The sequence below is a fragment of the Trichechus manatus genome, unplaced genomic scaffold (genome assembly GCF_000243295.1).
Source record: "Trichechus manatus latirostris isolate Lorelei unplaced genomic scaffold, TriManLat1.0 scaffold00004, whole genome shotgun sequence".
NCBI lineage: Eukaryota > Metazoa > Chordata > Mammalia > Sirenia > Trichechidae > Trichechus > Trichechus manatus.
This window is the reverse complement of record NW_004443940.1, coordinates 11,422,521-11,446,180: the sequence shown is the minus strand read 5'-3', so window position 1 is coordinate 11,446,180 and position 23,660 is coordinate 11,422,521. Positions and strand designations below refer to the sequence as shown.

The 23,660-nt window shown below is 36.1% G+C and overlaps 1 protein-coding gene across 5 annotated transcripts in view; it reads left to right on the top strand.

Annotated features, from left to right (window-relative positions):
- Positions 1-23,660, top strand: part of ZNF638 (zinc finger protein 638) — a 102,301-nt gene that overhangs the window by 24,532 nt on the left and 54,109 nt on the right. For all 5 annotated transcript variants that reach the window (XR_002824373.1, XM_023732827.1, XM_023732831.1 and 2 more), the window contains exons 2-10: positions 1,624-3,142; positions 8,080-8,141; positions 11,358-11,396; positions 12,601-12,887; positions 14,149-14,411; positions 15,457-15,603; positions 16,540-16,662; positions 20,950-21,008; positions 21,234-21,286. Coding sequence is in view for 4 of the 5 variants with exons in the window: in XM_023732827.1 (XP_023588595.1) it covers positions 1,624-3,142; positions 8,080-8,141; positions 11,358-11,396; positions 12,601-12,887; positions 14,149-14,411; positions 15,457-15,603; positions 16,540-16,662; positions 20,950-21,008; positions 21,234-21,286 (2,552 nt within the window). In the remaining variant the exon portion in view is untranslated. The remainder of the gene's footprint in view (positions 1-1,623; positions 3,143-8,079; positions 8,142-11,357; positions 11,397-12,600; positions 12,888-14,148; positions 14,412-15,456; positions 15,604-16,539; positions 16,663-20,949; positions 21,009-21,233; positions 21,287-23,660) is intronic.

Below are 23,660 nucleotides of genomic sequence, written 5' to 3'. Positions count from 1 at the left end.
AGGCGGTAACACTGTACCCTGTTAAAGGCGGAATACTTAAGAGACTCAGAAAAACAAGGCAGTCCTGTTGAGTTCCAGCTCTCAAAGCTTTCACTTTATATAGTAGAGTTATAGGTGAAATTGTCGCTTGGACCAGAAAGTTATGATCATCAAAGAGTATCCACAGTGTGGGTTTTTCATAGCAGGCATAGATGCTTCAAGATCTCACATTTCCCACCTTGCATTTCTATGAGGTATGAAAGTAGGGACCTGATAGGAAGTATAACCAAAACCCATTGCCATCAAGTCAATTTCAACTCATAGCGACCCTGTAGGACAGGGTAGAATTGCCCCATAGGGTTTCCAAGGCTGTGATCTTCACGGAAGCAGACTGCCACATTTTTCTCCTGTGGAGCAGCTGGTGGATTCGAACTGACTTTTTTGTTAGCAGCTGAGCACTTTAACCACTGGCCACCAGGGCTCCTTGATAGGCAATATAGGCATAATCTATACTTTTTTTTTTAAACTGGGAGCATGACGGCAAGTAATGTGACTAGTGACCTTGGTCCTGAATGATAGTTAAAGGAGTATTTCTCTGGGAGGGAAAGTAAGTTGGGATGGGTAATGCTGTGCTCTAATAGGCTGGGTAACAACCAGTTTTAACTGTTAGAGCATATGAAAACTGCAAGATATTCTTGCTCACATCTATTGGTGGTTAAAAGCATGGCTTTGGGGGAGAGATTACTTTGAATGCAAATCCTGAGCCAGCCACTTATTAATGGTGTAACCTTAGGAAAATTACTTAACCTTTCTATGCCTTAATGTCTTCCTTTGTAAAATTGACCATATCTCAGGGTATTGTCAGAAGTAAATGAATCAATCAATCCATGTAATAAAGTGCTTGGAATACTATTCAGTATGAACAGTGTTCAATAAAGTTAGCCGTTGTTACTATCTGTGTATATTTGTCCTCTCACTACGGAGAGTAGGGTTACTGGTTTTGTTACTTATTATGTTGTATGTTAAAACCAATTATGTATTACCAATACTGCCTTGTCAAATTGTGTAGTTGAATTATTGGCAACATGTTTTTAATCTTAAGAGAAACAACTATTTAATAACAGAAACCAAAGCATAGTTAATTGCCATGTGAAAATTACTAGATGTAAAGGCTGATTCTAAGGAAGAATATATCTTAGAGAATTGAGTCCTATAAAACTTAAGGTTTACAGTTCCTATATTCATTGTTTGCAGGTTTGATGACATACATATTAAATATGTATTCATTTCTAAGTATTTCAGTGTCTTCATCTTTTCTTTCCATATTAAAGTATGAAATAAATTCCTAATTTTTTTTCAAGATTATTTAGAAGAAATTATAATTACCACTCAGCACCTAGGACAGCATCGAGTACAACATAACATACATGAACTCTGGCTTGAGGTTTGTGTTCTGGATTCAGGAAAGGAAAGAAGAAAAATTTAGGGGGAAGTTTTAAATCCTCATGATCCCTTACTCTGAAATATGTGAAGTGCAGAATGGTTTTCATGGCTTTATTTCAAAATGTTTTACACTGCCTGTAGAACCCACTTCATGGAATAGTTTGAGTTAAAATGATCTAATGTTTGTGTTTTAACTTTCAGCTTTGTGTTATTCTTGGAAAATTTCGCACCACTTGTGAATTCCTTGAACCTGGGCATTGCAAACCCACTTCTGTTGGGCCCATCTCCTTTGCACTTTGCTCAGATTAAGACTCAGTTGGCGCTTCAGCAGCTGAATGCCGTTGCCTCACATGGTTCAGCACCACCTTATACTTTATTAAATCAGGCTTTCTTGAAAATAGCCATGTCGAGACCCAGGTTTAATCCTCGAGGAAACTTTCCACTTCAGAGGCCGCGAGCACCTAACCCTTCTGGGATGAGGCCTCCAGGACCATTTATGAGACCTGGATCTATGGGTCTTCCAAGATATTACTCAGCAGGAAGAGCTCGTGGAATTCCACACAGATTTGCTGGTCATGAATCTTATCAGAACGTGGGACCACAGAGAATGAATGTTCAGGTAACCCAACACCGAACTGATCCAAGATTGACCAAAGAAAAATTGGATTTTCATGAAGCACAACAAAAGAAGGGGAAGCCTCATGGTAGCCGGTGGGATGATGAGTCTCATATATCTGCATCAGTAGGAGTGAAACAGAGTTCTATAGCACAGGCTACAGAGCAGAGTCCTAAAGTGCAGAGTCGCTATACAAAAGAGAGTGCCTCAAGTATCTTAGCAAGTTTTGGATTATCTAATGAAGACTTAGAAGAACTCAGTCGCTATCCTGATGAACAGCTAACTCCTGAAAATATGCCATTAATTTTGAGGGATATAAGAATGCGGAAAATGGGGCGCCGATTACCTAATTTACCTTCTCAGAGTAGAAGTAAAGAAACACTTGGTAGTGAGGCAGTTTCAAGTAATGTGATTGATTATGGGCATGCGAGCAAATATGGCTACACAGAAGATCCACTTGAAGTACGTATTTATGACCCTGAAATTCCAACTGATGAGGTCGAGAATGAATTTCGGTCACAGCAGAACATTTCTGCATCTGTTCCTGCTTCAAATGTGATATGTAATTCTATGTTTCCTGTTGAAGATGTATTCAGACAGATGGACTTCCCCAGTGAGTCCTCCAATAATCAGTCTTATTTCCCAGTTGAAAGTGGAACCAAGATGTCAGGCTTACACATTTCAGGAGGACAGTCAGTCCTTGAACCCGTGAAATCCGTGAGCCAACGGATTAGCCAGACAGTTAGCCAGACAACAAGTCAGTCTCTGATAACTCCATCTATGAACCAGCAACCTTTTTCTTCTGAATTAATTTCAACCGTAAGCCAACAAGAGCGAATCCCTCATGAACCTGTGATTAACTCATCTAATGTACACGCTGGATCAGGGGGAAGTAAAAAGAATTACCAGTCAGAGGATGAGGCTCCCATTCAGTCACCCTTTGGGATTGTGAAAGCATCATGGCTACCAAAGTTTTCACATGCTGATGCCCAGAAGATGAAGAGACTTCCAACTCCTTCTATGATGAATGATTATTATGCAGCGTCTCCAAGAATATTTCCACATTTGTGTTCTCTGTGTAACGTAGAATGTAGTCATTTGAAGGTGAGTGTTTTTAAAGATCACTGTATAATGATACTCAGCGCCTAAGTTCCCTCTAAATTCCGATATGTATGCTGGTGTTAACTAAGCATTATGGAAATGGCAGAACTAATTTTTATTTCAACATCAGCACTTAGTTGTAATCTGTAAGTAGCCCTGGCTTAAGTACAGACTTGAGTGTTAGGTTTTCTGAATTCCTGTTACTGGGCATAGTACATAATTTGCTCATTTATTTTGAACTTTTAATTAGTTATGATGAATCCCAGAAAATACTTATACAGCATAAGCTTCATATTTATGACAGTGTCGCCTAAGTCACCTTTATCTAAATAAGAGGATTACCTATTTGTCTGTTAGTGTGAAAATATAAAATATTGACATAACACATTTGTTCTGCATACTTTTAAGAGACAGTGTATTGTAGCCTTGCATGTATCTACCTATCTTGGGCTAATGACAGTTAATGTAGATTTATATGTTTTCTGACTGTACATACTAGTGACTTTCAGGATCTCGTGAGAAGGAGCTTCCTAAATCCATAGAAAAATTTGAGTCAATGTGAATGAACTATTTGAGGACCACTTGTAAGCAGGAATAAAGAGTAAAAGGATGAAAATTTTGAGAGAAGGATCTTTAAAAAATAACGAAACTTTAGGTACCTTCATGGTCATATAGTTAGAAGGTAGTATTTTGCAGAGATGCTCAAGAGTAGGTTAGTGGTATAATGTAGAATACAGTATACTGTTTTATAGTAGTAATTGGTAGATTTAAGTAGGAATTTTCAAGTAAGTTTGTTTACTTATATATGTTTAAAAGCCACTGTTTTTAGTCACTGATGTATAAATATGTATAAATGTGTAAATATGCTTCCTGACATTAGATTATAAAGGGTCAGGAAGGAATGTACTTCCCAAAGGAACAAGCTTTGGTTCAAGGCTGTAGCATTGGTTGTGTACTTCCCTACACAAATCTATAGGTGATGACCCTCTGTTTATTCTCCTTCCATTGCTGCCCTTTTATTGGTTTTCTATACCTACACACAGGGTTTCAGCCAACAAGATGTCTTAAGGTTAACTCTAGCCAAGGAAAACAGCCTTGCTGCTTGTCATTAACCCTCACGGCAGTAATACTCATTCTAGCCAGATTTGCTGAGTTCAAGTAAAGTGATAGTTGTCTTATCCTGATTAAAAGGGATAGCAAAGTTTTTACCTTGAAAAATCTCAGAATAATTGAGAGCACTTAATCAATAAGTGGCTCTGGCCTACATTCTGAATAGAGTATTAGGATTTCTGTATTCTTGTGACTGAGCACACCACATAGTTTGTCCATTTATTTTGAACTTTTAATTAGTCATGGTGAGTCCCAGAATAAAGGTAAAAATGAAAATAAAGTTTTAATTTTTATTCTGTAGAGTAGAAAAGGTATACATTTATTCAGTAAATATTTAATGATTACCAGTTTTGTACATGACTGTATTGGATGCTAGGAGCCCTGGTAGTGCCGTGGTTAAGCACTCAGCTGCTAACCGAAAGGTTGGTGGTTTGAACCCACCAGCTGCTCTGCGGGAGAAAGATGTGGCAGTCTGCTTCTCTAAAGATTACAGCCTTGGAAACCCTGTAGGGCAGTTCTACTCTGTCCTGTAGGATCCCTATGAGTTGGAATTGATTTATATTAGATGCTGGGCAGAAATGAAGAACTGTATAAAATTTAGCCCTTTTTCTTAAGCAGTTTATACAGTCTCATTGAGGGGAAAAATTACACATCTGAAGAGTTAAAAAACACTAGAGGGCAACAGATGGTTCAGTGATTGTATTCTACTGGTATGAGTATGCTGTAGGGGAGAGAGATTTAATATTTCTGTCTTGATTTCAGGCTTATAGCAGTTTAGGCCATTGTTAATTCATTAACACTTACTGTGTATCTAGCAGTATATGATTAAAAAAAGTATAAACTTTCTGGCATCAAAGGGCTTTTATAGTTTAGATGACTAAGACTGTAATTGACAGTGACTGTGTCTTTCTGGACTAGAATTATTTGGGAGGGAAGACTTTATGGGAGTAGTTTGAAGATAGATCTTGAATGATGAGTAGGCTTTAGATATGCGTAGGGGAAAAGGGATGACATTCCAGGTAGGAGCAGCAATGTACAGAGAGGCAAAAGTCCTGAGAAATGACTTAAACATTGCATTGTCGTGGTAGGTGATTGGAAGAGAGTGTTGAGCATATTACATAAGTATGAAGGCCTTGAAAAGCTAATTAAGGTTCTTGATATGTGAAGTGACATGCTGAAAAGTAGATTTTAGGAGATATATCTGGTTGAAGTGTGCAGGGTGAATAGAAATGAGAAGAGATAGGGTAGGATGCCTAATTAAGAGGCTTCTCTAGTTATTCAGGTGTGAGATGGTGAAAGCTGGCATTAATATGGTAACAGTAAAAATTTGAGAGGAATAGAAATCATTTAGTGATCATTCATTAGAGCTCATTGTTACTGCTGGGTGTGGTGGGATTGATTCCTGCTTAGAACAACCCCATGTGACAGAGTAGATCTGCCCTGTAAGGTTTTTTTTTGGCTGTAATCTTTATGGAAACAGATTGCCAGGTCTGCCTCTTGCAGAGTTGCTGGATGGGTTTGAACAGCGAGCTTTTGAGTTAGTAGTTGAGTGGTTAACCGGTACACCACCAGTGCTCCTTTGGATCTCGTAGAGATTGCCGTTAAAAACAAACCAAACACCTTTTAACAGTCTGAGCAACACAACCAAATGGGTGACCTAAGTAATGAATTCTTCACTACTGGATGGCTAAATGATAGGGTTTTATGAACATGGACTTTGATGGTACAAATGACCTCTCTCATTTCAGTGATACATTTTTGCTGCCTTGTAAGAGTGCATATATATGACATTATAAGTATGTAGTCAATAAATGTAAATTAGCAATTGTAAATTTTTTCCTGTTAAGTAACATCTGACAAGTCTTTGTCCCCCACCTCCCAATCTTTAAAACTATAGCCTGAAGATGTACTTTGAGAAGGCAACAATAGAAATTGAAATAAATTTCTTTTCTGAACTGGGGTTCAGACTTCAGAGGAGGAGGAAGTAAATGCTCATATAACCTGTCTTTGGTTCAGAAGCTATATTTTTCTGACTGATAGAAATAATGCAGTTCGAGAAAATACTGACCAACGTAAAAGATTTTTGAGGTAGTTGGAGCTCTGATATGGGTGGTAGGTATTTGCACAGTTTCATTCTGGACCCACTCAAGTCTAGAACTCTTGCAGCAACTCCTCCTTAGTAGGTAATTAGCACTGTGTCTCTGAATAGGCAGTGCTGCTTTGGATCCTTATCTAATCTGGAAGCTGTTAACTAGAGAGAGTCTAGAAATTGGGATGGCATAGACATATTTACTGAGTTAAAGCAGTAATGTCATTGAGTGAAGTGAGTCTTTTAAGACAGTAGGGAGTGGGTATGTATATGTCTGTGTTGAACTGAAAAGACAGTATGCCTAAAATAAAGAAGGCAGCTATCAGCTTCAGCTGATAGATGCTATGTAGAATACATGGTCAGTATTATATCTTATTTTTTCAAGAAAAGCTGGAAATCTGGATTAGAGGGTAAAATCTCTGTATTTTTAAGTGTTGGCAATTTATTCAAATAAAACATTTTTATGGTCCAAATAAATCACACCCAACCTGCTATCTGCCAGTGTGTCTGTTTGATGTAAATAATATCCAGTTAATAACAAAGACTGGGGTTTAGCACTGCTAGGGACTCTTTAACTGCCAATTCCTTCTAGCTTTCTGTTTGTATCACTGAGCAGGATATGCAGACATTTCCTTTTTGCGATCTACAGTTAGTTTCATGGCTTAATGGAATAGTTTAGGGTTTGGACATAACTTCCGGCTGAGTATAACTTGTTGCTGAATATTGCAAGTAGCATGCACCTATTTTCAGATAGTTCTGGCTAAGGCAGAATCCAAAATTAGTGTCAACTGTAGCTTAAACTGTGGAAACTACTAGTTCATCTTTAGCAAGATATAAACTAAAATTTTTGAAATGGAAATGAACATTTTCCTCAAAAGTTTTAAAATACAGGATTATGTAGTAACTTCTCTGCCTATTTAAATGCTGGTAGAACAAAATACATTGAGTAATATACACATTGCTTTCAACTAATTGTTTCACTTTTGGGACTGTATCTTTGAAAATTGTACTCCCCCCCATGTATCTTTCAGGAGCTATTTATGGGTATAGATTGTAGTATTAAAGCAGATTTGTTTGTTAATTAATGTGTAAGAAAGCGTTTTGTTAACTGTAAAGCTCTATATGTAAGGGCTATTGTTTCTTTGAAATGGTGTTCCTTTCCCTTAAATCTTGAAAATAGATTTGATCAGTAGGAATTTTTCCCATCTTTACTAACCTTATCATTTGCCAATATAGTATTGGAATGTTATTGGCTTAAGAGGTAGAATTTTTCTGTTGTTGACGTTGTTAGCTTGAACTCTAAAGGTGTAAGGCGTTTAAGACCACCCTGTATTTTGAAGATCCCATTTCACAGATGGCATTTTATCTGTAGAATTTTTGGTGTTTTCCAGAGTGTTGATTTTATGTTTGAGATGAGTTATTTTCTGATCCATGCTTTTATTTTCTCCCAAGTTTAAATATATATTTGATTTCAAAATGAGTGTCCATGAGTATGATTTTTAAAATGTTTTTTATACTAAAATAAAACGAGATCAGTGAGATACGGTATTAAGTGCATTTGTTTGGGGCCTTTAAATTTTGTTTGTGAAAATTGTATTGAGCAGTCAAATGCTATTTATAACTAGATTTGCTTAATTTTTTGGAAAAAAAAACTATTTGTTGTGTCATTTTGAAACAGCTAATAGTCAGTAGTCACCATGAGGAATATTCTAATTTCAGCACTTTTCTCCTTTTACAATAGGATTGGATTCAGCATCAAAATACATCAACTCATATTGAGAGCTGCCGACAGTTACGTCAACAGTAAGAACATTTTTTTCTCCCTTTTTTACAGATAGCATGTTATAAGATAGTTAATGTTGAGATAGGATTGTTAAATACTTTTACTTTGATACTTTGGAGAAAAACATTTTTAGAAAGCTATTGCCTTTTTAAAATATTAATTTTATAGAAGTATGTTTAATATTTTTTCAAAGAGGGAGAATTAAATAAGATCAGCAGAGTGATAATGACATGTTCTTGGGCAAATGGATTTGTGGCAGCTGTTTTGGTTTTTTACTTTGTTCTTTATGAAAACATCACAAAATTTTTGAGATTGTTATCTAGAACTCTTAGTCACAAGTGACAAATCCAATTCAAAATAGTTTTTAAAAAGTGAAAAGGCATTTATTAGCTCATTTAACTGGAACATTGAAGGAATTTGAACTAGTTCTAGTTTCAGGACAGCTGCATTGGGTGCTCAGACAAAAATCAAAGAGTCAGAAATGTCTCCGTTTCTTACCTTTTTTTTTTCCCTACATTGGCTTCGTGAAATGTCGGGCAGACTTTCTTCACATGGCAAAATGGCCTCCATAGTTTTGGGCTATAAAAATGGCATGGGGGAGGTGTCTGACCTCCTCCAACCCCACAAGGAGGAAGGAGAACCAAGATCAACAGCCCAGGGCCGATTCCTGTGAGGTGGAGGTCAGATACACCTCCTCTCTCCACTGTCTCTATCAATTCTGACACCAGTTATCCCTCCTACAGCACTCTCTACTGGATTCAGTGATTTCATTGCATTGGCCACACAGAACTCAAAGACCATACACACAATTATGGGGTTTATTAAGGGAAGTTACAGTTACAGTTCAGGCTCAAGAATGCTCAGGATACAGTTATTCCATCAGGATAGCCTCTTCCCAGCTGTGCTCACAGGCATGCCTCTTCTGGCCCTCAGTCTCTGCCCAAAGGCACTCAGCTTTCTTTTTCCATGGGCTGGGAAGCCCACTGCGCTGTCTCCTGCTGCTGGGTCTTTTCCTGCTGGTCTCTCTTTCCTTGGTGGTGATGGGCTCCTTATCTTTGCTCTAGAATTGGCTCTCTCTTAAGGCAAAACCGACCAATCCTCTTGGTAGGCCACAATTATCCTATCACACAATCACCTGGATGGGAGTTACAAGACCATGGCTAGAAAGGCCACACACAAAAGTAATTAGTTGTACCGCATGGACCTAAGTGATCTGTATAGTTGGCACTTTCAGGAGTCAAAATGAAAGTCATCTCTTTTCTCCCAGCCCCTGCAGAAGTCCTTGCTTTGTCTCTCTTGGTCTACTCAGTTGATGTCATTTGCCTACTGGAGTTGAGGGTGGAATAAACCCCACTTAAATCATACAGACTAAGATTAGAGATTGATGTTGGTTCCCAGTATGGAGGCTGTACAAACAAATGTAGGTTTATCATAGGGAGATAATTTGTTACCTGAATTGGATAAACTTAAACTGCCACTTTAAATGGAGAATCTCTCCTAAGCCATAGATCTTCCCACTGGCACCCATTTTTTTTTGAAGGTGGTAATGAGCTATTTACATGCTAGGAGCCCTGGTGGCTCAGTGGTTAAGTGCTTGGCTTCTAACTGATAAGTTGGTGGTTTGAACCCACCCAGCGGCTCCTCGGGAGAAAAGACCTGGCAATCTGCTCCCGTAAACATTACAGCCTAGAAAACCCTATGGGTAGTTTCACTCTCGTCAGTCTCATCTAGTTGTTGGCTCACTGTGAGTCAAAAATCAATAGCATATAACAAGAGGAGGATTCTACCCCCAGACTCAGAACTGAAGCAACTCCTGAAGTTCATCCTTCGGCCAAAGATTATAGGTCTGTGAAACAAACAGTAACATGCATGAGGAACGTATGGCTTAGTTCCCTAATGTATACAAGACCAAAAGGGCAACATCTGCCCAAAAGCTGTGATGAGAAGGCAGGAAAGGACAGGAAACATGGAAGGATGGATGGAAAACAGGGAATTGGATGGCTGGAAAAGGGGGAGAATGTTGACACATGGCAGGAATTGCAACCAGTGCCACAAAACAATTAGTATATAAATTGTTGAATGAGAAACTAATTTGCTCTTTAAAGTTTTACCTAAAGTGCAATAAAAAAAGGAAAAAAAAAAGGATTCTAGCTGCATGCAGTGCCATTCTATTAAGGGAAACAGCATTGTATACCTGTTAAAGCCTCTGTGTGTATATGCCTGTTATTTTTTTCATGCACATAGGACCGTGATTTTAAAAGCATGTGCTTTCCATGCCTGCCACTTTAATGCTCTACTCTATTACTGAATTTTTTTTTTTTAACGTTACTCAGGTTGTGTGCTCTTGAGTAATATTCTTCATTACTTTCTCTCCTCTGCAAAAAATTTAACAAATCAGCTCAATTTAATTAGGTGCTTAGGATGTTTCCATGACAAAACATATGCTACCCCATTCTTTTAAAAGCGCTGCATAGTGTTCCATTGTGTGGATATACCTTAATCTGTTTAGTCATTCTTCTGTCGATGTGTATTTAGGTTCTTATTCCTCTTCTTAAGGCTTCCCATCTCCCTCTCTTTGTCATAAATGTGACCTTGTTATCTTTCTGGATTATGACACAGGGTAGTTAATTAACTTAAGAAAAGGTCCAGGGCATCAAACTTTTAGTATTAACAATATAATAAATGATAATAGTTGTCATTAAGTGGGGGACATTATTCTAAGTGCTTTACATATTTAATCTAAAACAACCTTATTAGGTATAGATACAATGATTATTCCTGATTTCACCAATGAGGAAACAGCACAGAGAGGTAACTTCCCTACTGTCATACAGCTGATAAGAGGCACAACTTGTCTGTCTGACTCCTGGATCTTTTCTCCTTTTTTGGCCCTCAGCGTATTTTTTTGAAAATTTTCCGAGTCTCAGAATATTGAAAGGATAGTAAACATTCATATACTTTTGATCTGTATTTATCAATAGTTAATTCTGAGGCCTTCATAAGTATGAGGAATGTGCTTCCTGTCCCTGATGTGTCTACTAGTGTAATACTTTTATTATTTATTGACTTAGACATTCAATAAATAATAAAACGAAATTTTCTTAGTTTAATGTACTAGTAAATTACCATGCAGACTTAGATTTTGGATAGTTCTTCTGGTATATTGCAGGGAAAAATTAATTGAGCTTTATAGTCTTATTTTAGCTGTTCCTTAATTTTGTTTATTCTCAAAATAGGTATCCTGATTGGAATCCTGAGATCCTCCCATCAAGAAGGTAATTCTTTTTAAAATAGTGATATTATTAAAACTCGATTTTCTTTTAAGATTAAACAAGAACTTTTTTTAAAAAAGATACTGTTTAGAATTGAGTCCTACTATTCAGCATTTTTGAAGCCCTAGTGGCACAGTGATTAAGAGCTCGACCGCTCACCGAGATGTCAGCAGTTTGAATCCACCAGCTACTCTTTGGAAACCCTATGGGGCAGTTCTGCTCTGGCCTATATGGTCACTATGAGTCAGAATCCACTCAGCAGCAATGGGTTTATTCATCATTTTTAGGAGCCCTGGTGGCGCAATGGTTAAGAGCTTAGCTGCAAACCAAAAGGTCAGCAGTTCAAATTCACCAGCTGCTGTTTGGAAACCCTTTGGGTTTCTACTCTGTCCTGTAGGGTCACTATGAGTCAGAATCGACTCAGTGGCAATGGGTTTGCTTTTTTCAGGGAGTAGGGGGTTTATTCATCGTTTTTATTTTTAAACAGTGGACAAATGCAGCAGACTTTGTGAATCTTTCTTTGATCACTCCAGCTCAAAACTGATAGCTCCATCTCTGAACTTCTACTTTCCCTAATCTTCTCTGAAAATATTGTATGCTGACTTAGGTTTATGAGATCTGAGATTGTAAATTCCTTGAAGGCTAAGAGTAGCCTTATTAAGCTCACTGAATATAGGAACCCTATGTAAAGTAGCCTTTTGAATAGACAGAGGCTAATAATTTTTCCCTGTATGTATGATCCCCTAGGGCACTGTACTCAGTGTGTATATATGCAAATACAACAGTCAAGAAACATTTGTAGACAGTGTAAACTTTCAGGATAAAAATTGTTGAAAAACACTTGTTTGTTAAAATTGTTTCCTAAATTATATAATTAATATCTTCAAAACATAATTAGATGTAATATTTTTATGGAAAAAGTCCAAGAATGGTGATATTTTTCTATTAGCGAAACAGAGGAATCCAGTGGAGCAATTGGAGGACTGATCATCTGTTCTAATCGTTGCTTATTTACCCATAAGGCTGAATTTGGACTTAAAAAAACAGGGCTTTTTGTTTTTGTTTTTTTAAACGTAAATGCACATTAGAGTTTGGTATTGCTAATAGTCTGTTTCTAAGAAGATAAACTTCTGTCAATTAATATAATTTAAATTTACATTAAATTCCAGAATCCTGTTTGTTGTGTTCTTCCCCCCATGTTTTGTAGAAATGAAGGCAGTAGGAAAGAGGATCAGACTCCAAGAAGACGTTCTCATTCTCCTACTCCTAGGCGTTCTAGGAGATCAAGTTCAAGTCACAGGTTCCATCGATTTCGAAGCCCAGTACGCTATATATATAGACCGAGAAGTCGAAGTCCAAGAGTTGGCCATCGTTTTTTTCCTAGATACAGATCCAGATCCAGATCACCTAATCCAGCATATCGAATTAGAGTTCCATTTAGCCCAGAGTGCTATCGATCACTTCGCTCTGAAAGAACATCAAGGAGATCATCAGGTATACTGATGGCCATGAAATAATAAATCTACTTCTTTAGACCAATTTTTTTTTTTTTTTTGGATTTTCTTATTTCTATATTTCCAATATGTTTGAAATGATGATTTAGGTACTACTGCTAAGATTTAACAAAAGTTCACATTTTTAGCTATTAGCTTCAGCTCTTTAAAATGTTTTTAAGGTATGAAATTGGTCTATATTGTTAAATTTTAGAATTGCTTTATCATATGTGACCCACAGCTCAACCTAGTTCATTCTTCTGTCCTCTAGCAACTGTAAGAAGAAAAGTGGGAGAGTAGTATATCTGTTCATCCAGTATCAAATTAAAAAATCAAGGATATACTAACATCTTAGATAGGCTAAATTGATTAGAGATCTATCGTCCATGAATTTATTGAAAACTTTTTTGAAATTATTCACATTTTCAACCTGTGTCTTAATATCGGCTTAGTGACCTTTATAGAAATAGCTCATATATATTAAACTATACCTGTACAATGAAAGATACCATTGTTAGCATTTAGGAACTACTTTGAACAGATCTCTTACTGTATTCAATGTATTCTTAAAGATGGAGTGTAAATATAGTTACTTTTAAATGTATGAGGCAGTGGTTCTTAGAGTCCGGTCCAAGAACCCCTAGATGGTTCCCGAGGTCTTCTCAGGTCCCTTGAAGTCCTTTCCCAACTACATATCAGTGTGAGGCTGATACTCCTTATATACTTCAGCCAAAACAGTGTGTCCAGCAGATTGACTGTAGAAGCAGACACGAGAATCCAGGTGTTTTCTTTTAAGTGCAATATTAATATTTTTGCAAAAATGTACACTGGTGCCGTTCGTCTCACTAGTTTTAGTTTTTATTTAAATATAGTTATTTTTCATAAAATATTTATGTTAACATGGATTTTTTTACATTAATGAATTAACAAATATTCTTAAAATTCTATTTTAATTTCAAATATGGTCATAATTGATAAATATAACACAAGCAAAAGCTCTTTGGGATCTTCAGTTTTTAAGAGTGTAAAGGATTCCTGAAGCCAAAATGTAAGGGAAGCTCATTGAATACAGGAATCCCACATAAAATAGCTTTTTGAGTAAACAGACTACTAATTTTTTTCTGTATATATGGTCCCTGTTTATCTTGAGAATGACTCTTTGTGATGAATATTTGGGCATCTTGAGGAATTATTATTTATTTTGTAATGTTCCTACCTTAAGTTCTTTTCAATTGAAATTTTATTTATGTTCTTTTTACTAGATAGGAAAAAAGCCTCAGAAGATACGGTACAACGATCTAGACATGGATCAGAATCAAGTAAAAAGAAGCATTCTGAAGCAGTTGATAAAGGACACTCACCAGCACAAAAGCCTAAAACTAGCAGTGGATCAAAACCATCAGTTAAATCTACAAGCTCTACGAAGAGTGATTCAAATATTCGTTATAAGTCGAAGAATCCTGAAGATGGTAGCTTACCAGAATGTAAACAGGTGTCTGATAAAGCTGTTTCTCTCCAGCGTAAGGTTAGTAATTGTATAATTTGTTAGTGCAAGTATGCATACATTTGTTGTTAGGGCAAACAGAAAGTTGACTGAATTTTATTTCCATATTTCCAATAAGTTTGAAATGGTGACTTGTTGAAAATTACGTTAATATGGAATATTCATAATATTAAAAAGTATTCGAGTATTTAGGTACACATTGTTCTCAGAGTTGTTTACATACATTAAAGACTTTCAACAACTGCTATTCCCTGCCCCAAAGAGCTTATATTTAGAAGGATAAACTTAAAATTATCAGCCTGCAATTACAGAATTTTGAAGAGAATTGAGGAGAGATTGAATATGGGGAAAAGTTGAAGGATGCTAAATTTGTCTAATAATATATAAAGATGGTTTCATTTTATTTTAAGACTTCTGGATGGTTTCAGTAGAACTTTTAAAATTTTTAGTCAATTTTTAACATAGGTGGTATAATGGTTGGCAGTTCGAACCCATCCAGCGGTGCCACGAAAGAAAGTCCTGCCAGACTGCTTCTGTAAAGGTTACAGAGAAGAAAATCCTACAGAGCAGTTCTACTCTGTAACAAATGGGGTTGCTGTGAGTCGGGCTGACTCAACAGCAGCTATAAACAACATAACATTAATATTAAAATGATATTATAGCTATCTAAGATATCATTTTCAGTTATTAAAATTCAGGGGAAATAAAGCTATAATTTTTTGGCTTCATTACTTGATCGGCCACACAGGTTCATTAAATATTCTTTAATGGCTTTGGGCCATTCCATAGGTCTTGATCATTACAGAATGCTCATTAACAGAAACGGGTCTACAGGAGCATCTTTGATTATTTGACCTATAAACTCTTTACCACTGTTGGGTGTGAATGATGTAACATCAAAAAGTATGTCTTTTCACTTTTACTTAAAATTTTAAAATTGTGCTAAAATATTTAGACCAGACCTCTTAAAGGACTAAGATTAGTGGTAAAACAAATTATATTGGGAATTGTTATTACTGTACTTAGTGACTTAGTTTATTTTTAATTTTTTCTTCTGCAAACATAGCTGCGGAAAGACCAGTCTTTGAATTATGGTTCAGTTCTTGTTGTATCTGAATTACCAGAGGATAGCTGTACTGAAGAAGAAATTAGAAAAGTATTTCAACCATTTGGAAAAGTTAGTGATGTACTGATTGTTCCGTATAGAAAGGAGGTGAGTCAATTGATCTATTCTAAAAATTGCATACAGGGTCATTACTTTAGTGATTATTTAAAGACAGTTGTTGGGTCTCTCAGCCACTTTATCACATATAATTGTTCATTGAGAGTTATGTAAATGTTTGGATTTGAATGTACAAATGTTCTAAAATATTCTTTTGTATATTTTAGAACTAAGATTGTCACATTTTTTCTGTAAAGGGCCCGATAGTAAATATTTAGGCTTTACCGGTAGAGCATGTGTTTGCACCTACTCAACTCTGCCACTGCAGTGCAAAAGCAGCCATAGATAGGATACATATAAATGAATTAGTATGGGTATGTTCCAGTGAAACTTTACTTACAAAAACAGGTAGCAGGCCACAGTTTGCCAACCCCTGCTTTAGAATACCAGTCAAGTTACACTACAACAAATGATTTCATTTGTACAGTAAGGATTTATTTGCTTATGTGTTGTATTCCTGTAACTAACATGATAAAGTTAATCAAAACTATGAACAGCCCTAAACTAAGCAAAACATAAATTTGTGAGAGAAGGGAACATAGTGATAGTTTCTTCTTTATTGCAAGAAGCCTTAAAAAGTTTTGGACTTTAAGCAAGATAGACTAGGTCCTGTCTTCCCTTTTGTTGTTTTGTGAGCTCCGTCTTCCCATTTTCTCTTGTTCCAAGAGCCTGCCATGGAACCCTGTGTCCCTCTTCTTAAACTAGGTGACAGTATAGAAGTTCTCAAAGTGGACAAGCTTAAATGTCCATTTCATGTGTGATAACATCTTAAAGATCAAATTACACTTTAACAAAGGATAAAGAAAGGACTTGAGGTGATTTTACAGTCTGTGTTCCACAAGGAAGTATTAAGTCCATTTAAAAATACGTAGAATTTTTTGTTTGTATTTTGGAGTAAAAAGGGAATAAATTTGTTATTTATTTTAGGCTTACTTGAAAATGGAATTTAAAGAGGCAATTACTGCAGTTATGAAGTACGCTGAAACAATGCCTCTTCTGATAAAAGGAAAAAGTGTGAAAATATGTGTTCCAGGAAAGAAAAAATCACAGGTAAACTAGGTTTAGATTCTAGATGGTTTATTGTTATTGAAGATTAGCTTAACTTTCATTAATTGTAAAACCAGTTACTATCGAGTCGATTCCAACTCATGGTGGCCCTCTCGGATAGAGTAGAACTGCCCCATAAGGTTTCCAAGGAGCGCCTGGTAGATTCAAACTGTCGACATTTTGGTTAGCAGCCGTAGCTCTTAACCACTACACCACCAGGGTTTCCGTTGTTAAGTATAGCACAGTAAAGTACCCAAAGCATAAATATGTATAGCTCAGCAGATCATATGTATAAATTCAAGTACACTGAAATTAAAACACACACATACACTCAATATTAATGGCAAGAAACAGACATGGAGAAAATACTTACCATATACCCATTGCCACTGAGTCAGTTCCAACTCATATGACCCTATAGGACAGAGTAGAACTGCCCCACAGGGTTTCCATGGCTGTAAATCTACGGAAGCAGACTGTCACATATTTCTCCCACAAAGTGGCTGGTGGGTTTGAACTGACAGCTTTTCAGTTAGCAGCTGAGCACTTAACCACTGTACCACCAGGGCTCCTTATCATATATAACACAGAATTTGCAAACTTCTGTGAAACTGCTACCTAGGTCACAAAATAGAACATTGACAACATCCTAGAAGCTTCTTGCATGGTTATTCCCAATCCTTATACACTCTGTTCTCTCCATATGTAACCCCTAATTTAATTTCTGATATCATAGTTGTTATATAATCACATCGTATGTATAGTATATATTCTTTTGGGCCTTTGCTTCCTTAGAAGTATCATGTTTATAAGTTTAGTCTTTCTAGATAATTTTCTATATTTTATATTGTGTGTCCATAATAATACCTATAGGAATGATTTGTTGATATTGTTGTTAATCGAAATCCAGTCAGATATGACTCATGATGACCTTACGTATAACAGAATGAAACATTGTCCAGTCCTTCACCATCTCCATCCTCTTTGATATGTTTGAGCCCATTGTTGAGGCTATTGATTAAAATTGATAAAAAGCTCCAGAAATTTTTGCTTTGCATATGTGTATTTTAATTTTGTATTTTTATTTCCATGTTTTTTATTTTCACTTTTCCAATCAGTAGTTTGATTTGGAGATCTAACCGTGTTAGTAACACACAGATTTTTCTCATTCTTTTTAACGTCTGTGTGGTATTACTTTGTATGACTATGCAGTTTATTTTATCAGTTCCTTATTGATAGACATTTATATTATTTATAGGTAATGCTAGATTGCCCTCTTAAGTAGCTGTAAAAATTTACACTCTGGAAATTTATGAGAATATATTATCACCAACATCTTAATATTTTTAGTCTTTTAAAATCCAATATGTAAAAAATGGTACTTGGCTTTAATTTGTATTTTGTTGATTATTGGTGAACTCCAGCATCTTTTTATATAATTGTTAGTCATTTCTATTGTGGTTTAAATGAGTCGTCTGTATCACTTCCAATTTTTCTATTGGATTATTTGTCCTTTAAAAAAATTGATTTGTAGGTATTCGTTATTTTAGATAACTAATTTTGTGTTATATATGAGAAATGACCTTTCGGAAACAGATCAACAGGCTTATCTTCTAAGGTGCCTCTGGGTGGGTTCAAACTGCCAACCTTTCGGCTAGTAGTCCAGCACTTCATTGCTTGTGCCACCCAGGGACTCCTTGAAAACCGTATGGAGCAGTTCAGACCTCTGCACAGATGAGGTCACTGTGAGTCAGAATCAACTCTACGGTAACTAACAACATGTGAGAAGTATATTCTTCTAGTCTGTTGCTTGTCATTTATTTATTACTATTTCCAGTGATATAGATTGTCTTAGTCATCTAGTGCTGCGATAGCAGAAATACCACAAGTGGATAGCTTCAACAAAGAGAAATTTATTCTTTCAAAGTCTAGTAGGTTGCAAGTCCAAATTCAGGGCGTCAGCTCCAGGGGGAGCTTTTCTTTCTCTGTCAGTTCTGGAGAAAGGTCCTTGTCATCAGTCTTCCCTTGGTCTGGGAGCATTTCAGCACAGGAACCTCAAGTCCAAAGGATACGCTCTGCTCCCGGTGCTGCTTTCTTGGTGGTATGATGTTCCCATGTCTCTCTGCTCACTTCGGTCTTTCATATCTCAAAAGGGATTGGCTTAAGACATTATCTAATCTTGTAGACCTCATCAGTATAACTGCTGCTAATCCATCTTATTACATCATAGTGATAGAGTTTACAACACATAAGGAAATCACATCAGATTACAAAATGCTACATAATCGTACAATACTGAGAATCATGACCCAGCCAAGTTGACAGATACTTTTGGGGGACACAGTTCAATCCATGACATATATATATAAGAAGTTTTTAATTTCAGTGTACTCAATTTTTGGTGTTTTCCTGTTAATGCCTTTTGCTTTTGTTTTTTCACGTATATCTCCCAAAAAATTACAGTCAAATTGAAGAACTTAGGAAATGGAAAAATGGTGATATAAGCTGAGTAACAGTGAGAGTGAAACTATTTACACATAGAGTAAAATTTAAATCATATTTTTATAAAATAATGTAAATTGCAAAATGTATCACTTAAAATTGTAAAAAATAATAATTTTGGTCTAAAATACATTATCAAAAACTGAAATGCATCCAAGGGATGAGTGCTAAACTTTTAACTTACACAGAGAGAATCAACAATTTCAAATTTCTTTTACAATTTAAGGTAACCACTAGTAGAATAAAAATAGGAGGACAGGTATCTTCTACATCATTGAGCGGAGGTAGGTGATTTGGATAAAATCCCATATGTTGTTCAGAAAAAAAAAAGACATGGATACCCCAAAAGGACAGAGAATGTAAAATAAGATGAGAACAATTACGATAAAATTTAGATCAATTTAACTAGTATTTATTGAATGTCCACTTTTTGCTGAGCACTACTTTAGGCTCTGGGGATAGAGTAGTGAATAAAACCAAAAGGCACTACTTTCACAGAGTTTAATTTCAAAGGCTAGGGGAGAAAAAACACCAGCAAATAAATCGTGTGTGTGTGTGTGTGTGTGTGTGTGTGTGTGTATAGACACACACAAACATGTTTGTTGGCAGCAAGTGGTGTGGAGAAGGACGTTAAGAAAAGGCAGTAGAAGTGCTTTTACTGGAAATGAGAAACTGCAACTTTCAGTAAGGTAGTTGCAGAAGGTCTCATTGACAAGGTGATTTTGAGCAAAAATCTGAAGGGTGTGAGAGAGCAAGCCATGCCTTGGGTCAAGAGCTATCCAGACAGAAAGAATAGCAACTGCAAAAAACTTTGAAATGTAAAGGATACTCTGACTGCAGGAAGAGGGTTGTAGTGGTTGAGGGGTGGAGGGTGGGTGGGGCATATGGTGTAAACTTTTTTTTTTATTGTACTTTAGATGAAGGTTTACAGAACAAATAGTTTCTCATTAAATAGTCAGTACACATATTGTTTTATGACATTGGTGGTAATAACCCCACCACATGTCAACACTCTCCCTTCTCGACTTTGGAGGCCTTTTTTTTTTTTTTTTTTTGGTGAAAATATACATAGCCAAAATTACACCATTTCAGAAATTTCTGCATGTATAATTCCAGTGCCATCAATTACATTCTTAACAAACTCATTGCGATCGAGTCGATTACAACTCATAATGACCCTATAGGACAGGGGAGAATTGCCCCGCAGGGTTTCCAAGGAGCGGCTGGTGGATTCGAACTGCCGACCTTTTGGTTTGCAGTCAAACGCTTAACCACTGAGGTACCAGGGCTCCCTGGTGTAAACTCTTATAGGCCACTTTAAGTATGGGCTTTTTCTCTGAGAGTGTTGGAAGGTTTCCAGTCTAGGAGTGGCAAGATTAATCAGGCTTTTGTTGAGAATAGATTCGGGGTCGGTTAAATGACAAGGACAGAAGCAACAGAGGAGGCTATTGTAATCAAAGCAAAAGATGGTAGTAATGGGCCAGGGTGTTGGCAGTTATACATCTGAAATAACATAGACATGTTAGAAATAATATTCTTGAAAGATAGTTAATGGTAAAATATGGGTGAGGGGTAAAAGGCAAGATGTAAAATTATGCTAAAATTGAAAATAATTTTACTCTATTTCTGTATATATAGAAAAAGGTAGTAAGCATTTATACTGTTAGGGTTTTAGAGATTTTAGATATTTAAATTGGATTCTTTATGCTTTTCTATATTTCTAAATTGCTTTTTATAATTGGGGAGAAGAAACTGATTTTTTTTGTTCAAAATATTATTCCTTCATAGAACAAAGAGGTGAAAAAAAAGACTTCAGATTCAAAGAAAACATCTGCATCTACTTTAAAGTAAGTGATTCCATGATTTCATATGTGGAAATGAATATATGTATATATGAAATAGGAAATTTTAATATTTAAAACTATTTTTAATAAGTTTTATCACTGCAGTTTAAATGGGCATTGTTCAGATTGAATTGTGTTAAACTTTTTTAGATTTGAACATCACATTTCTAGAAATTTATAGAACTTAAACAATTTCTAAGTCTGCTAATTTTGTTTTCTTTTAAATAGAAAAGATACAGATGCTTCAAAAGCTATTGAAACTGTGACTCCAACTTCCACTGGTAAGTCGTTGCTTTATGTATATATGTTGGAAGTTTTTAATTTCCAGCGAACTCAAATTTTTGGTGTTTTCCTCTTATGCCTTTTGCTTATCTTGAATATTGGTGAACTCCAGCAACTTTTTCTATAGTTATTAGTCATTTCTATTATTAAGTGAGTTGTCTACATTGCTTCCCATTTTTCTATTGGATTATGAGTGTGTATACATTTTTTACATGTTATTGTAAATATATATGTAACAAACATTTGCCTTGTCAGGGTTCTTCACATGTACAGATTAGTGACATTAGTTGTTACGTATATCATATTGTTCAGCCATTAACCATTATCTGTCTCCAGATTTTCCCATCACCCTTCATGGAAGCTCAGTGTCCCCTAAACAGCGTGTCTCCCTTTTCCCTTCCTTCCCTCTTGCCCTTGATAACCACTGATAAACTTTGGTCTTTGTATACCTGCCTCTCTTAGCTATTTCATATAAGTGGAATCATACATTATTTGTCCCTTTGTGACTGACTTATTTCATGCAGCTTGTTTTCAGGATTCATCTGTGTTGTAGCATGTATCGGGACTTCTTTTTAGGTATATATGTGCCATGTTTTATTTAGCTGTTCATTGGTTGATGGACACTTAGGCTGTTTTTACCTTTTGGCTATTGTGACTAGTGCTGCAGTGAACATTGGTATACAAGTATCTGTTTGTGTTCCTGCTTTCAGTTCTTTTGGGTATATACCTAGGACTGGAATTGTTGAATCATGTAGTAATTCTATGTTTAACTTTTTGAGGAACCGTCAAACTGTTTTTCCACGGTAGTTGTACCATTTTACAGTCCTGTCATGAATGGATAAGTGTTCCAGTTTCTCCCCAACCTCACCAGCACTTGTTTTCTGTCCTTTTAATCACAGCCATTTTGGTGATTGTGAAGTGATATTGTGGTTTTGATTTACATCTAATGACTAATGATGTTGAGTATCTTTTCATGTGCTTATTGGTCATTTGTGTTTATTCTTTGGTAAAATGTGTGTCAAATGAGTATATCTTGCCAGTTTGCTAGAAACTTACTAAAAGATACTAGAAAGATATTATTTATTGTGTTTTAATAGAAGAGACCTAAATTGCATTCTTTAATAGGCACCTGTACTGACCAAGTAGTTAATATTTAATACTGTGTAATTATAGAATCTTTCTGGAATAAATATAAGGATTAGTGAGATAATGTATATAAAATCCCTATTACAGTTTCTAGATTTTAATAGCATTTTTTAAGTGTTTAAATTAATTTTGCAACACCTCTGCCCAACCCTTTCCAATAAATCCATAAGACGTTAAAAGAAAAGTATGTGTTAATATTGCTTATTTGGTCTCCTTTGATTTTGAAAGTCAGCTGAGAGGCAAAAGTAAGCAGAAAAGACTAAACAGAAATAGGTATTATCACACTCGTGCTAAAAGGTGTTTCTTTACACTGAAAGGTCACCTCAAGTCTTTATTCTAAAGCTAAAATGGATTTTGTGTACAATTTTAATAAACTGGATTATCTGCTTCCCAGTCCATTTAGGATTGGCAAAGTAAAGAGAATGAAGTTGCTGCTAGAACATACAGTTAAGACTAGTGAGAATAAACAGCTTTGTAGTGAAGGACAGACAGAAAAGCTAAACTAAAGTGAACATAAAAATTCAGAAAGTTAAGTTGTTCTGTATGTTCTGTTTTAGGAAGGCATCTGTATAGTGTTTTGGATTTCTGTTTAGAATACGTTAAGAGTTTATTAAAATTGTAATATTTAAGTGACTTGAAAATTGGATCGTATAGGGTGCATCATTTTCACATAATATTTAGTTGCTTGTATACTGAAAAGTTACCGGAAATTAGTAGAAGTAACTATGGATGACTTCTGAGGGTAGTAAGTTTTGACTAAGATTTTTTTTTTTATTGTACTTTAGATGAAGGTTTACAAAACAAACTAGCTTCTCATTAAACAGTTAGCACATACATTGTTTTATGACATTGGTTAACAACCCCATGACATGTCAGTACTCTTTCTTCTCGACCTTGGGTTCCCTATTACCAGTTCCCTGTCCCCTCCTGCTTTCTAGTCCTTGCCCCTGGGCCAGTGTGTTTCTTTAGTCTCATTTTGTCCTATGGGCCTGTCTAATCTTTGACTGAAAGGTGAACCTCCAGAGTGACTTCATTACTGAGCTAAAAGGGTGTCTGAGGGCCATACTCTAGGGGGTTTCTCCAGTCTCTGTGAGGGAAGTAAGTCTGCTCTTTTTTTGAATTAGAATTTTGTTCTGCATTTTTCTCCAGCTCTGTCTGGGACCCTCTATTGTGATCCCTGTCAGAGCGGTCAGTGGTGGTAGCCAGGTACCATCTAGGTGTACTGGA